At 49.0% G+C, this 16280-nt stretch overlaps 1 protein-coding gene across 1 annotated transcript in view; it reads left to right on the top strand.

Annotated features, from left to right (window-relative positions):
- Positions 1-5187: 5187 nt before the first annotated feature.
- Positions 5188-16280, top strand: part of WSB1 (WD repeat and SOCS box containing 1) — a 41295-nt gene continuing 30202 nt past the window's right edge. Inside the window, exon 1 of the mRNA XM_068110987.2 lies at positions 5188-5429. Within this exon, the coding sequence (XP_067967088.2) occupies positions 5390-5429 (40 nt within the window). The 5' untranslated portion in view covers positions 5188-5389. The remainder of the gene's footprint in view (positions 5430-16280) is intronic.

Below are 16280 nucleotides of genomic sequence, written 5' to 3'. Positions count from 1 at the left end.
TCCGGCATGAGATATTCGAGTGCTTGTATATAATGCTGCCCGATAAACGGGCTTTTCAGAGTACCCGAGTTGATTTGATGCAATAAAGAAACTCGGACGAATTCCAGCTTTTTGTCGCGTCCATTCTTTCGATTCGAGTTGGAGCACAGCTCCTTCATTGGTGACCTACCGACATGGACACGGCAGTTGCCCTCAAACTGCCTACCTTCTGGGAGGCTCACGCGGTGGTTTGGTTCGCCCAGGCGGACTCCCAGTTCGCCCTGCGAGGCATCACCGCCGACGACACCCGCTTCCATCATGTGGTAGCAGCACTCGGCTCAGCCACCGCGGCCCGCGCCCTGAGCCTCCTCGAGAGCCCGCCAGCCACTGACAAATACGGCGCGATTAAAAAGCTCCTCCTCGACGCTTTCGCCCTCTCATCGGTGGAACGCGCACGGCGCCTGCTTGACCTGCCCGAGCTCGGCGACACGCGCCCGTCCGAGCGAATGGACTCCATGCTTTCGCTGCTCGGCGAGCACTCTCCGGCATTCCTGTTCCAGGAGCTGTTCCTCCGTCAGCTGCCTAGCCCGGTACGCCTCGCCCTGGCGAGCACGACGATCACGGATCCCCGCGCCCTCGCCAGGGAAGCCGACAAGATCTCCGCGGCAGGCCAACGCATTGCAGCAGCGACCTGGGGCCCACCGCCGTCCGACGCAACACCAATGGCGCCCGAGCACCCGGCACGGTCGACGACCGAACTGCCGACGCAATTGGCGGCCACTACGCCGAGCCGACCACCTCCAGCACGACGACCGGGGCCTCCACCTGACCAAGCTTGGTGTTACTATCATGCCAGGTTCGGACAGAAGGCCCGGACATGCCGACCCCCGTGCACCTTCGGCAGGCCGGGAAACGGCCGGGCCGGCGTTCATTACCAGCCATGAGCACCAGCCACATGGGCAACTTACTTTTCATCACGGACAAAGCGTCCGGACGGCGCTTCCTGTGCGACACCGGCGCCCAACTGAGCGTCATACCCGCCTCCGATCAGGACAGGCAGTCCGTGGTTTGCGGCCCCTCCTTGGTGGCGGCCAAAGGATCGGCCATTCGCACCTTCGGCCCACGCAACGTCACCCTCTGCTTTGGCAGCCAGCGCTTTCATTGGACTTTTGTGACCGCAAGCGTGCCCATGGCTCTGCTGGGCGCCGACTTCCTCTGCGCACACGGGCTGCTGGTTGACATCAAACGGCGTCGCCTCGTCAACGCCGAGACCTTCAGCTCCCTGGCATGCACGTTGAGCAGTTCCGCGCCGACCGAGCTAGCATGCGCCCTCCGGGCGGCGAACGAGTTTGCTCGCCTGCTCACGGAGTTCCCTGCCCTCACGCGGCCGACGTTTTCGGCCGTCGCGGTACGACATGGTATCAGGCACCACATACCAACCACGGGCCCGCCTGTCTACGCCAGAGCCCGCCGCCTCGACCCAGCCAAGCTCGCCGTGGCCAAAGCCGAGTTCGACGTTTTGGAACACCTCGGCATCGTGCGGCGCTCCGATAGCGCGTGGGCTTCGCCACTACACATCGTACCGAAGCGGGGGGGGGGGGGGGCGGCTGGCGCCCATGTGGCGACTACCGCCGCCTTAACGACGTTACCACCCCCGACAGGTATCCGATCCCGCACATTCAAGACTTCTCCGCCCATTTGGCAGGACGGGTCATTTTTTCGAAGATCGATTTGATACGGGGATACCACCAGGTACCTGTCAGGCCGGCCGACGTCCCAAAAACGGCCGTCATCATGCCGTTCGGCCTATTCAAATTCCTTCGAATGCCATTTGGCCTCAAGAACGCGGCTCAGGCGTTCCAGCGCTTGATGGATGGCGTGCTGCAAGACCTGCCGTTCCTCTTCGTCTACCTGGACGACATCTTCGTCGCCAGCGCGTCCCGGGCCGAGCACCTCCTCCACCTCCGAACACTGTTCGGGCGCCTCAGCGAGCACGGCCTAATCGTCAACCTGGCCAAATGCCACTTCGGCACGACGGCAGTTGATTTTTTGGGTCACCACATCACCAAGAACGGGGCCGTGCCGCTGCCTACCAAGGTCGAGGCCATCACCGCGTTTCCGCGTCCCCACTCCATCAAGGCCCTGCTGGAGTTCCTCGGAATGGTGAATTTCTATCACCGCTTCGTGCCCCGCGCTGCTCAGCTCATGCGGCCCCTATACGAGGCCCTCCGGGGCAAGCCGGCCAAACACGACGTCGTCTGGTCCGCAGCCATGGACGCGGCATTTACAAGCTCAAAGCGGGCCCTTGCCGACGCAACACTGCTCGCTCACCCGGTGCTCAACGCTCCCATCGCCCTCACCATGGATGCCTCCGACTACGCGGTGGGCGCCGTACATGAGCAATGGGTGAATGGGGTTTGGCAGCCACTCGCTTTTTTCAGCCGGCAACTCTGGCCGAACGAGCTCAAATATAGCATGTTTGACCGCGAGCTCCTCGGTCTACAACTGGCCGTTCGCCATTTCCGCCACCTCCTGGAGGGCCGACCCTTGACGGCTTTCGTCGACCACAAGCCGTTGGTTTACGCAATGGCCAAAGTCACGGAGCCGTGGTCGGTCCGCCAGCAGCGCCACCTGTCCGCCGTGTCGGAGTTTACCACGGACATCTGGTGCGTCGCCGGCAAAGACAACGCCGTGGCCGACTGTCTTTCTCGGGCCAGCGCGAACGCGGTCCACCTCGGCGTGGACTTCGCGCTTATGGCGGCTGACCAGACCACCGACACCACGGTGCAAGCCCTCTGGGCGGCGGACACGGGCCTCCGCCTGGCCGACGTCCCCTTCGCGGACACTGCTCTGCGACGTCTCCCAAGGCCAGCCTCGCCCCATCGTGCCCGTTACTTGGCAACGCCGCATCTTCGCCTCCCTCCACGGCCTTTCCCACCTGGGCCGGAAAGCTTCCCAGAAGCTGGTGTCGGCGCGATTCGTCTGGCACGGCCTTCGACGGGATGTCCGCGATTGGACCAGCACCTGCATGGCCTGCCAACAGGCCAAGGTCCACCGACACACCCAGGCCCTGCTGGCACCGTTCACCGTGCCCGAACGGCGTTTCGACCACGTCAACATGGACCTGGTGGGCCCCCTCCCCCCATCACGGGGTTTCACACACCTGCTCACCATGGTGGACAGGACCACCAGGTGGCCGGAGGCCATTCCCCTCGTCTCCACCACCACCGCCGACGTGGCGCAGGCTTTCATCGCCACCTGGGTCGCCCGTTTCGGCGCACCGGCGGACATCTCTTCGGACCGCGGGCCGCAGTTCACCTCCGAGCTGTGGGGCGCGGTCGCCCGCAACCTGGGGGTCAGGCTCCACCGTACCACGGCCTACCACCCCCACGCCAACGGGTTGTGCGAGCGGTTCCACCGTTCCATGAAGGCCGCGCTCATGGCCAGCCTTCAGGACGGCGGCTGGACCGACCGGCTACCGTGGGTCCTTTTGGGTCTCCGCACGGCCCCCAAGGAGGACCTCCAGGCGTCCACCGCCGAGCTAGTCTACGGCCAGCCGCTACGCGTCCCGGGCGAATTTGTGCCCGACGCTACCAGTCCCTGGTCCGCAGCTCGCCAGCGCTCGGACCTCCAGGAGACCGCCCGACGGTTTGCCCCCGTGCCAACGTCCCACCACGGTGACCCCCAGGCCTACGTCCCCCCAGTGCTTCGCACAGCGGAGTACGTTTTTGTGCGTCATGACGCACACCGGGGGCCACTCAGGCCGCCGTACGACGGACCCTTCCGGGTCCTGCGACGGGACGACAAGTCCTTTGTCATCGACGTCGGCGGCAGGTCGGACCGGATTTCGGTGGACCGCCTCAAGCCGGCGCACGTGGACATCAACCAACCACCTTGGTTGGCCCTTCCTCCGCGGCGAGGCCGCCCCCCCATCCACGGTGCCTCCCGCTCGACCACCCACCCCCACACCGGACCCCCCCTCACGACCCTCCAGGGGTCGCTTCGGCCGGGTCATCAGGACCCCCCTTAAATTGACCCTGCCGGTGCAAGTCGATTCTGGGGGGGGGCGTGTGTAGCGGTTGCCGCTGAACATACACAATCGCCTTACACCTGCCGAGGACGCAACCACGGAGCGATCGCTGTGCCGAGCTCGCCCAGACCGCCCGGAGACGCTCAGTCTCGCCTTTCCCGGGCATGCCCGGACTCGCCTTTCCCGGGTTCGCCCGGCCCGTCCGGCGACACCCAGTCTCGCCGTTCCCGGGCATGTCCAGGCACGCCCGGCCCGTCCGGCGACACCCAGTCTCGCCGTTCCCGGGCATGTCCAGACTCTCCCGGACACGCCCAGTCGCGCCTTTTAAGGGCAAACGCTCCGGCATGAGATATTTGAGTGCTTGTATATAATGCTGCCCGATAAACGGGCTTTTCAGAGTACCCGAGTTGATTTGATGCAATAAAGAAACTCGGACGAATTCCAGCTTTTTGTCGCGTCCATTCTTTCGATTCGAGTTGGAGCATAGCTCCTTCAACCTGTCTTCACCGGTAAATATATAATTGTAAAAGTTCAAGTTTTAAACAGAGCAATTTCCACTTTTCTCCATTAATAGGCACTAAGACGTCCTTTATAGCTTAATTTTCCTGGAAGTCATTAAAATAAAGGTTAAGTGGATTTAAAGTGCACGTTTCTACGTGACTAAGCCTCATGGGAACACGTCGGTTCCGTCACACAGCTCGAGATTCGCTTAACGGTAACACAATGACATATTGTACAATAAATACATACAAACAATGAGTAATGTTGTCTGATGTCTCTTAATTGAAAGGAATCGTGTTTGAAGCGATATGCACTGTTTGTCCGGTCGTTTGAAATGATCTGGCGCGTTGAGACACTTTGTTTGAGAGTGTGCCATCATAAAAATCATCTAACCAGTAAACCTGAAAGATCATTCGTTTTAATTTGTAAAATGAACAAAGCAGTGAAATAAATAAGTAAACTAATAGAAGTTGCTGCCCATGAATAAAATCTCGCTACTTAGGTGGTGTATACACATAAATATTTTCATTATGTATTTTAATATGAAACCCCATATATATGATATATTAAAACGCTCTACAGACATAATTGCAAGGAAATATAAAAGTTGTGAATTACACACGGATCAGGAAATCTAAAATTATATCGTTTTCTTCAACAAAAGGGAAACAGGAGGCGGAGTCAAAGGGAGTAGGCGGAGCGAAAGGCAAAGATTGACAGAACGGCTTAAGCCATACGCGAGGAATGTGAGGGAGAGAAGGATCTTCATTCGAGGGATAGAAATTAATAACATCGTGGTAAAACGGTTTTATGGACGTTTGAAGACAAAAGATAGGAATCGAAAGGAGCTGAGAGTGACAGAGGCTCGTTCTTCCGTCCATGGCCGCTGTCTGTCCGTCTGAATCGGTTGGCCTTTTACGTAAGTCGCACATCGTATCGTGCTGTTTGATCACATAAGCCGAAGGACGAGCAAACAAACGTAACGTACACAGGATGATTCGGCGTTATAATGGAATTATTAATTTATTTTACCTCACGTGGATTAAAATTAAAATGTAAAAAAACATTTCTTGCTCCATAAGCTAGATTATTATGGTCCATAAGCTAGACTATTATGGTCCATGAGCTAGAATATTACAGTATTACTATTAGAGGTGATTATAAATGCCAGCACAATATGTGCGAATGTGTAAACTGGACGTGTAAACTACAACTAACTGCAGTGCAAAGTACAAATATTACACGGGAACGGTTGTAATTAGCGCTACCAGTACCACTACCAGTACCACGCGTCGTTGGCGCAGATGTTCTCATGGTGGTTAGACTGAGAAGTGTTGTGTGCCGCCCATCGGTCTTTTTCAAATCGTATCCCTCCTGCTGCCGAATATGTCCCTTGTGTGGATTTGTATGTCGAAACGAAAGGCGCAGCGAATAGGAGGCCCAATCAGTAAATAATAATAATAATAATAATTCATTTATGATGGAGTATGATGATGGAGTTTATGATGTATGACGTAATAAATGATGGAGTTTTCTGTTTCGACCACATGGAAAATCGACCCTTGAAAGAGTAATCGAAGATTGCAGACCCCCGCCAGGGCTTGTTTTGTGTGCTTGTGTGTTCCTCAATTATAATACACGCAATTGATTCGTAAATTTACGTAATTGATGGACGCCAATTGCATTCCGATGTTACGTAATTGGTAGATGTACTCGGTTCCAAAAGTACGTAATTGGTAGACGCATTCACGTTCCAATAGTACGTAATGAATAGATATTTAACTAAACCACCAGTGTTTTTATCCGAAGCTGTAACTTTTTGAAATTTAATTAATTAAGTAGTTAATCGAATTTTTTTAATTAATGAATTGATTAATTGATTAATCAATAAATCAACGAGAACGCCACTCAGTAGAGCGCATACTCCCGCCGTGGGTTTAGTTGGAATAATACGTTTTCTTTAACATCCCCTGTCCCCAAAACAATAAATGAAAAAGAAAGTAAGCCCTAACTGTCAGAGAATTCATTTTGATATATCTCGGAATTAGAGGAGAAAAACATCATTTAAGAATAAGAATAAAAGCTTTAATGCAGTAAAACAGAAAAAAAATTCCCAAAAAAATTCCTGGATCCAGAATAATATCCTGAGTTTCACCAAAAACTAATCAATTCTTCCTTATCCCAAGGGCAATCATCCCACCAACTTTCATCCAAATCCGTTCAGAACTTTTCCAGATATCTTGTTCACAAACACACGAACACACACACACACACACACACACACACACACACACACACACACACACACACACACACACACACACACACACACACACACACACACACACACACACACACACACACACACACACGAACGGACACGATCGAATGCATTACTCCCTGGCGGGAGTAATAAACCTGACAATCGCAGAGCCAGAACCAGAATTATTTATTTGGTCTGGGAAGCCCATGTGAGGTTTCTTCTTCTTTAGCCTCTCCCAACCCTGGGTGAATATGCGATTTTAAAAAAATAAGTTGGAATTTTGCCAAATATGTTTCATTCGTTTGTTAATATACCTCAGCCATTGACAAATCTGGAATTATAATTTTATTTGAGGTTCAAATTAACCCGGGAGATTGTGTCAAACGATGCCTGCAAGTCTGTACATGTGATAAATAATTAATCATCCACAGTCGAAGACTCTTCTTCACGCAATAACAACTTCCAGCTTCCAGACCGTACATCCAATCGTCTTCAAATTTTGCACACTTGTTACTTACTCTTCATGACTTCCACTACAGTATGAAGTTTCACGGCGATAAATTAAGTGGTTCAAGAGATATAAAATAATGTTTTTATTATTTGCGTTTAATTAACGATGTCTGCCGAACCACGTGACCTATCGCAAATTCCAAAAGGACATTTTAGTAGACTGATATGCTGAACAGATCTGTGACGTTTCCTCTCGATTGGATCACAAATGAGGGAAGAGCCAGGTTTTAAAGGCTTGTGCTTAAAAACGTCATAACTCTGAAACCATGCTCGCTGACTTTTTTGTTCGTCATGGGTATGCGATTCTGCCTGCAAAGTTTGGCCTCGATCTGTTCAGGCGTTTTGGAGAAAATGGGATTTTAGTGTTTTTCACTCAAAACAATATGGCGGCCGAACCACGTGACCCGTGACGTCATAATTACCATAAAAATATTCTATAGGCCGAGTCCCTCCTATAGTGAAAATTCGCTCTCAATCGGATCTGTGAAATCGTCAAACGCCTACTTGAGGTCCTATTATTGCAGATAAAATGGTTTTTAAAGGAAAACAGAAAACAAAATTCCCCAAAAAATTCCCCCAAAAAATTCCTGGATCCATAATAATATTCTGAGCTTCACCAAAAACTAATCAATTCTTCCTTATCCCAAGGGCAATCATCCCACCAACTTTCATCCAAATCCGTTCAGAACTTTTCCAGATATCTTACACACACACACACACACACACACACACACACACACACACACACACACACACACACACACACACACACACACACACACACACACACACACACACACACACACACGCGCGAATGCATTACTCCCTAGCGGGAGTAGAAATACCCTTTACAGTCATTTTCGTGTCCAAATATCGGCTTCCGAGCTCAAAAGGTGCCCGATATATTGCCCAGATGAGAAAGAAAATAAATAAGTACGAAATAAATCGGTAATAAATGTGTAATTCATCAATTAATTGATTCATCCAAAAAATTAAAAATACCGTTTTTGCCAAAGCACTTGCTCACTATTGCACCCAAATTTCAGCTTCCTCGTGCAAAAGATGGCTGATATATCATTCAGACCAACAAGAAAGCAAGAAACCAGAGTGAAAACTGAGTACTCACTTTCAGCGCACGTCATTTCCGGGCCCCCTTCGGTGCCGGTGATGACGTCATGCAGTGCCTGGAGATGGAATAGGAAATGGGTGGTGTACAATTGACGTATTCGCATTCCAATAGTACACAATTAGTTGTTGAACTCCCGTTCCAATGGTACGTAATTAATTGACGTAATCGCATTTTGTGCAGACAGACAAACTAGACAAATGTATGTAAATACAACACTCTTGAACTGCAATGAACTGCCATAGGAGCACCTCCTCCGATTATGGACGAGTCCGACTGACGCATAATTTTCACCATAGGAGCAGATCCTCCTGTGGAATTTTGTAGTGATAATTATGAGGTTATACAGTCACGTTAAAAAGTAAGTACACCCCATGTAAAGTTTTGACTTTTTCAACATATTTCAACATACAGCTATTTGATCTTCATTTCAACAATATTGACAGATAAAGGTGATATAATATAACAAATATCATGAAACATTTACATTTTGTACTCCATTGTATAATTTAAATAAACATGAATGCAAATTTCGCATGTGGAAAAAGTAAGTACACCCCTACATTTATCACTACTTCAAATACCTAAAATTAGAATCAGGTGCACCAGCTCAGGTGCAAATGATTAGAACATAGTTAGAGAGGATCTTGGAGGAACCTGTCTTATTTAAACCTCAGACATTCAGTTTGGTTTGCTCTTTGTTGTTGAAGTGTGTGGCGTCACCATGCCTAGATCAAAATAGCTCTCTGAGGCCTTCAGAAAGAAGGTTATAGATGCCTTCGAGTCTGGGAAGGGATTTAAAAAGATCTCCAAACAATTTGAAATCAATCATTCGACTGTCCGGAAGATCTACAAGTGGAGAAGATTTCAAACAACTGCCAATTTGTTCAGGCCAGGCCGCCCCAGCAAGTTCAGCCCGAGAGCAGACCGCAAGATGCTGAAAGAAGTCTAAGAACCCCAGAATGTCATCACGGGACCTACAGGTAGCTCTTGCCACTGTTGATGTCAAAGTGCACGAGTCTACCATTAGAAAGAGGATGCACAAATTTGATCTACATGGGAGGTGTGCCAGGAGGAAACCTTTGCGAGGTCCAGAAAGAACATCAGGGCAAGACTAAAGTTTGCCAATGAACACCTTGGCAAAGACCAGCACTTCTGGAACAATGTGCTCTGGACAGATGAGTCAAAGGTAGAGCTATTTGGCCACAGTACCAGAAGACATGTTTGGTGAAAACCAAAGACAGCATTTGACCACAAGAACCTGATACCAATTGTAAAGCATGGTGGTGGAAATATTATGGTTTGTGGCAGCTTTGCTGCATCAGGGCCTGGGCAGCTCACCATCATATAATCCACTATGAATTCTTCATTGTACCAGAGGGTGCTTGAGGATAATGTGAGGCCATCTGGCGGAAAGTTGAAGCTCAACTGAAGGTGGACCTTGCAACATGACAATGACCCTAAACATACCAGTAAATCCACCAAGGAATGGCTGAAAAGAAAGAAATGGAGGGTTCTGGAATGGCCAAGTCAAAGCCCGGATCTAAATCCCATCGAGATGTTGTGGGGGGATTTGAAACGAGCTGTGCATGCAAGAAACCCCTCAAACATCGCACAGCTGAAATAATTCTGCATGGAGGAGTGGGCAAAAACTTCTCCCAGTCGATGTCAGAGACTGGTAGACAGTTATAAGAAACGCCTACTTGAGGTTGTTTCTGCCAAAGGGGGCAATACCACCTATTAGAGCCAAGGGTGTACTTACTTTTTCCACATGCAAAATTTGCATTTATGTTTATTTAAATTATACAATGGACGACAAAATGTAAATGTTTCATGCTATTTGTTATATTATAATCACCTTTATCTATCAATATTGTTGAAATGAAGATCGAATAGCTGTATGTTGAAATATGTTGAAAAAGTCAAAACTTTACATGGGGTGTACTTACTTTTTCAGGTCACATGGTACAGGCGCCATTTTGGAAAAACTTCGCACCTCTATATCTCTGAAACCACTCCATAGAAAAAATTGTGACCTCACTTATTGTCACCGACTCCCCATGGGGAATAAGATATGTTAATGATGATGTCATCGGTGCCTTCGTTATGACGTCATAATTCGACAAATACAACACATCCATCCGATCATTATTAAATTTTTTTCAGCAACTTTAGGTCTGATGGACACAAAATTTTCACCAAAGGAGCACCTCTTCCTTTAGAATATTTTAATGATAATCATGACGTCATAGGTCATTGTGTTACAGGCGCCATCTTGGAACAACCGATTATCCATGGAAATATAGTTTGATAAAAGTGACTTCCTGGTCACTGGTCTGGGAGCCATATAGGATTAAAGAAAAAAAAAAAGCTTAAAAAACAGAAGGGTTGGCTCTCACCAAGTCCTTGTCAAGACTGGACTCTGCTCTGCTCATCACCACCCAGCTCTGCTCACCAAACTCTCCTCCTATGGTATCCATGGAAATCTCCATGCATGGCTTGCGGACTTCCTCTCTGGTCGTAGTCAACGTGTGGCCCTGAATGGATTTCTCTCATCTCCCCTTCCTGTTCAGGCTGGAGTTCCCCAAGGAAGTGTGCTGGGCCCTGTGCTTTTTCTGGTCTTTATCAATGATCTCTCTGACTCTCTGGAAAATCCTCTCTATCTCTTTGCTGATGACTCCACTCTCTGCCGCTCCATTCCTCTTCCCTCAGATCGGCAGTCTGCAGCCTCCTCACTCTCTGAAGACCTGGACAAAATCACAGACTGGTCAAACAAGTGGAACATGTCTTTCAATCCTGCCAAATCTCACTCTCTTACTATGTCTCTCCGAAAAGATCGACTGGACAACCCTCCCATCTACTTTCTCAACAATCCTCTCCAAGAAGTTCTGTCACTCAAGCTTTTGGGTCTCACTATCTGCCATGATCTTTCTTGGGAAAACCACATTTCCAAGCTGGCCTCCAAAGCCAGTCGCCGACTGGGCATCCTCCGTCGTGCGAAGTCCTTCCTCGGCACACCTGAGCTCCTCACCACTTACAAGGCTTTCATCCGCAGCTCAATGGAATACTGTTCTCCCCTATGGGCTGGTGCTCCTGCCTCACACCTGGCTCGGCTTCACGCTGTTGAATCCAAAGCTTTCAAAATCATTGGAATCTCCCGCGATGAAGCTATCTCTGAGGGCCTTTCACTCACTCACCGCAGGCAGGTAGGTGGTCTTTCTGTCTTCTACCGACTCCTCTCCGGCCTTGCTCCCCCAGCTCACTCTGTGCTCTGTCCCCCAAATATTCCTACAGGTCGCACAAGATCTGCCAGCAACCCTCTGATGGTTAAACTGCCGAAATCTCGGCTCTCTGCTCACCTTCACTCTTTCATTCCTCTTTTCTCCCGCCTGTGGAACAAACTCCCACACTCCCTTCAATCCCTCTCCTCCCTCCAGGTCTTTAAAACAGCTGTTCACCACCATCTCTTATCTTCCCCCATCCATAACCTTGATCTTTTCTACCCCCACTAATTCACCCCAGATCCACCTTGTTTGAAATTCCAACTTATTTCCTGGAAATCCTGGCAGTGTCCATATGTTTATACCTCTCCCACCCCCCCCCTTCACATGCCTCCCCCCCCTTCACATGCCTCCCCCCCTTCACATGCCTCCCCCCCAAAGCCCTCTCCCTCCCACATATCTCTCGATGTCTCCATGTCTCTCGGTCCCTGCTCTCAAATGTTGTGTTTGTGTCCTTCCCCCTCTCTCCCCATCTTGTCTACCGCTCCCGATGTTATTTGTTTTATGTGTCTGTTTGTCTTTCTGTGTGATTAATGTTCGCTCTTTCACGAGCCTCGATCTTGTATACAAAACAAAACAAAACAAAACAAAACAAAAAAAAAAAAAAAAAAAAAAAAAAAAAAAAAAAAAAAAAAAACTGTGCAGGGTAAGTATTCTGTGAATAGTATACCATCTCGTGATGTAATGCTGTGATGTTGGCGAATTTCCAAGCAGATGGAAGATGACCGAGGGAAAATGATAGGATGAGCAGGACAGAGAGAGGAGTGCAAGTGCAGCAGAGCAGGATTTTAGGACATGTGAGCTGATGATGTCCAATCCAGTTCCAGAGTCAGAGTCAAGGTTTGAAAGAACTTTCTCCATCTTCGCATGTGCAAAATCCACAGAGTCCAGTCGCAGTTGGGTTCCACTGGGTATGGTGGGAACAGAGAGAGATGGGTTTGGGACACAAGATTTTGAGGCAAACACAGAGTTGAGGCATTAGGCTTTGTTATGTGCAGTGTCAACCGTGTAGCCATTTGAGGTAAGGGAGGGGATGGAGGGGGGACAAACACCAGAAACGGATTTGTCCAGACGCCACCAGTTTTTAGAAGAGGGAGACATATTTCAAAGTTCATGATGGACAGATGTTGTTTTCCAGCTCTCCTGAGAATGTACACACACTTGTTTTGGCTTTTGTGGAATGATCTGAGATTGTGGATGCTTTCCAGGAAGACAAGGCGAGGAAAGTTATTTCAAGGCAACAGCCTCATCACATGATTTAGTACCATGGGTGGGAGGTTGGGTAAGATAACTGAAGACGAGATAGATCCTGAACTCCACCATCTTGGTGATCCAAAACTTTGTTCATTTGTCGTCGTAGTCCTGTGGTGCACACATTTCTGTTTTATATACAGACTTGGCATTTAATATGGAATTTTTTTTTTGTGGGGGTGAACTTACTTTTCAAGATGACTTAGAACCAAAAGTTCATTGGAATTATGTTGAAATTATTCTAGATTTTGTTAATGTGACCTTTAAAAGAAACAAAAACCATATTTGACATTTCGAAGCAAATAAATTGATCCTTGAAAGTGATGCAAACTGATATCAAACTCAATTCACGGACAGTACTGTTTTAAACTTCTGTACGTTTTCCAGAAGTATCTCTATATTTTGCACATTAGCCAAAATTTTTTTCAACAAAAACAAAAGCTAAATTATGACTGGGATAACGGACAGTAAAATTACAGTTCAGTACTTCGTGTAACCCCCACGAGCATTCAGGAGAGCACGTACACGTCGAGGCATGCTGTTCACGAGATTTGCCAAGGTTTGGACAGGAATCGCTTGCCATGCAGTGACAATAGTCTGCTGTAATTCATGCACAGAGGTAGGCTGCTGGTCCAAGTTGGCGATTTGACGCGTTAATTCTGCCCACAAGTTCTCAATCGGATTCATATCCGGGGACATGGCAGGCCACTCCATATGCTCTACACCACGGTCAGCAAGAAAGTGTTGGATCATGCGAGCACGATGAGGCCGTGCATTGTCATCTTGGAAGACAGTTTCCTCGAAAGGCGACACGAGCAAATGGAAGCAATGTTTCTTCCAGAATGACCCTGTACTTGAACTGGTTCAGGTTTCCATTCAGAACAACCAGGTCAGTTTTGCCCCCTGCATGAAAAGCAGCCCAAACGGTCACCCCACCACCTCCAGCTTGGACTCTTGGCACTATACAATCTTCGTTGTGGGCTTCATGCACTTGTCTGCGCACTCGGACACGGCCATCTTGACGATAGACCAGAAATAAAGACGCGTCACTGAAGGTCACGTGATTCCAGTGTCCTGGCTGCCATTGACGGTGCTCTCTGGCCCACTGCAATCGGCGCTGGCTGTATTGTCTGGTCAAGTGTGGCTTTCTCAGGGGACGCTTGGCACGATAGCCTGCTTGAACCAGTCGTTGGTTGACTGGCCTTCTGGATACAGGCACATTTGTCAGTTGCTGCCACTCAGCCCTAAGCCGATTAGCTGACTTGGTACGGCCATTGCAGACTAACCGGTGCAGCTGGCGATCATCTCTCCTTGTGGTTCTGCGTGGACGTCCTGGCCTCGGTATTGGAGTAGGGACACCCCTCTGAGCATTTCGTTTCAGGATCTTTGACACCTGACCTTGAGTGATGCCATACTGCCGAGCAATAGCACGCTGTTCATGCCAGAATTTCGGAAAGCCACCACTCCATGACAAACAGCATTGTCAAGTTGACGGACCATCTCCAGAGGAAGCGGCAATAACTTTTGTAGACGTGCAGCAGTTGTTTTCCACTAATACAGAACGCAACAACCCTTGTATACCCGATTGTGAAGCCAATCGTCAAATGTACCTGTCCTTACATTTTGTCACGCCACCTGTGATATAATCCTGTTATTGACTTCTTGCTGCGAAAGACAATCAGTGACATGGTTCTTTCAACAAAGACATCACCGAAGGGTAAAAGAAACTCACCAGATTGATATACTGAGTTCAGAATGTAAACCCAAGTCAAGAAAAAAAAAAATTCCATATTAAATGCCAAGTCTGTATTTTTAGTTGTAATATAATGGCTATTCTTTTGTCAGCCAATCATTCAATAATGCTTGACGTACATTCTGTCCATACCTCGTCAGAAAGGTCTTGGATAGAGGAGTGATATCCGGGCATACTTCCAAAGTTTTTATTTTCACAGGTTTAACCTTGTTAGTTATATTGTTGCGGATCTCAACGTCGGCCTTCCCCCTTATCAAGGGGGGATTAATCCACTTGTCTTTTACTAGCCGACGTGATCCAGGGGCTATGACGTTCCTTCCGGTCAGCCCTGAATAGTGTGGTAGGCCGAATTATTCCTATTACCTAATTACCAGCACCTCCCAGGAAGCAAGATAATAACTCCGCCCGAACCACGGTTTTAGGTGTAAACGCCGAGCGATAGCGAGCCGTGATCCAAGCTGTTAACAGGAACTAACCCGATTTGAGCGATGCCGAATCGTGCCATGCTTACCCAATGGAGAAATCACTAAAACGGTCGAACCAAGAGGAAAAGGAATAACAAGCAATTTATTACACAATGTACAGTGAAGAAGAAGAAGAAGCAGAATACACAGTGCAGCCTTAAGAACAGTCTTAACTTATCCCCCTGGACAAACGGGCCCGCACACACAGACACACTCACACGGGGATGTAGATGGTCAGGGTTGATGGTCCAGGGATGATGTCCACAGCTCGTTCTCCGGGTCCCCGACTCGCCGTGAAGAAGATGGTAGGACAGACGGCAGGCATTTCCCGCGTGTCGTTGGCGCGGACCGGACAATTATCGGGGGAAAGGTACGTGAGGCTGGCGGTTACTTCGCGGCTCAGCCGCGTATGTAATAAACGAACCGGCGCTATATGCGCTCCAACAGTTCAAATGGCGAAGCGCCTCTCCCAATCGTCCTCTTTGGTAAAGCGCATATACCCCTTCTGGCCAGTCCTTTCGCACGGGAGTCCTCTTTACCTCTTGATACCAGCGCTTTTGCTTAAGTCCTCTTTACCTCTTGATACCAGTGCTTTTGCATAAGTCCTCTATCATGCCAATGCTTGGCTTCCCTCGCGAGTCTTCTGGAAGGGCTTTGCGTGCGCGTTTATATGGCGCCGCCCAGCGAACCCTCTCAAATTTGCCAGCCGCGCGTTGACCACGCCCCTCATGCCTTTCCACCCGAGCCCTGGTTGGTTGTTGGCTCTTACCGGCTCCGCCCTTGACGTCTGCTTGACGTGGCCACACCCCGACCTCGCGCTCCTCCCCCTTTTCCAGGCCTACGTCATGGCATTTGGCTGGTTTGAGCATCCCAATGCAAGGGCAATAGCAAAAATGGGGCGCGGACTGGATGCTGCCCAACGAGGTAGATTTGGAGGGTGGGCCGCAAAATGAATGGGACCTACTCTTATTTCTTTTACACAACGCAGGTATCACTTTTGGGAATGGCCTTATTCTACACATATACTATGACATAACTAATGTTCTAAGGTGGCCTACGTGTTGCATGTGGACTAACTATGGGGGCAAACCTTTAACCTTTATTAATCAATATGTACATTAT

This window comes from Myxine glutinosa, chromosome 3 (genome assembly GCF_964187855.1).
Source record: "Myxine glutinosa chromosome 3, kmMyxGlut1.1, whole genome shotgun sequence".
NCBI lineage: Eukaryota > Metazoa > Chordata > Myxini > Myxiniformes > Myxinidae > Myxine > Myxine glutinosa.
This window is presented reverse-complemented; position numbering and strand designations above follow the sequence as displayed.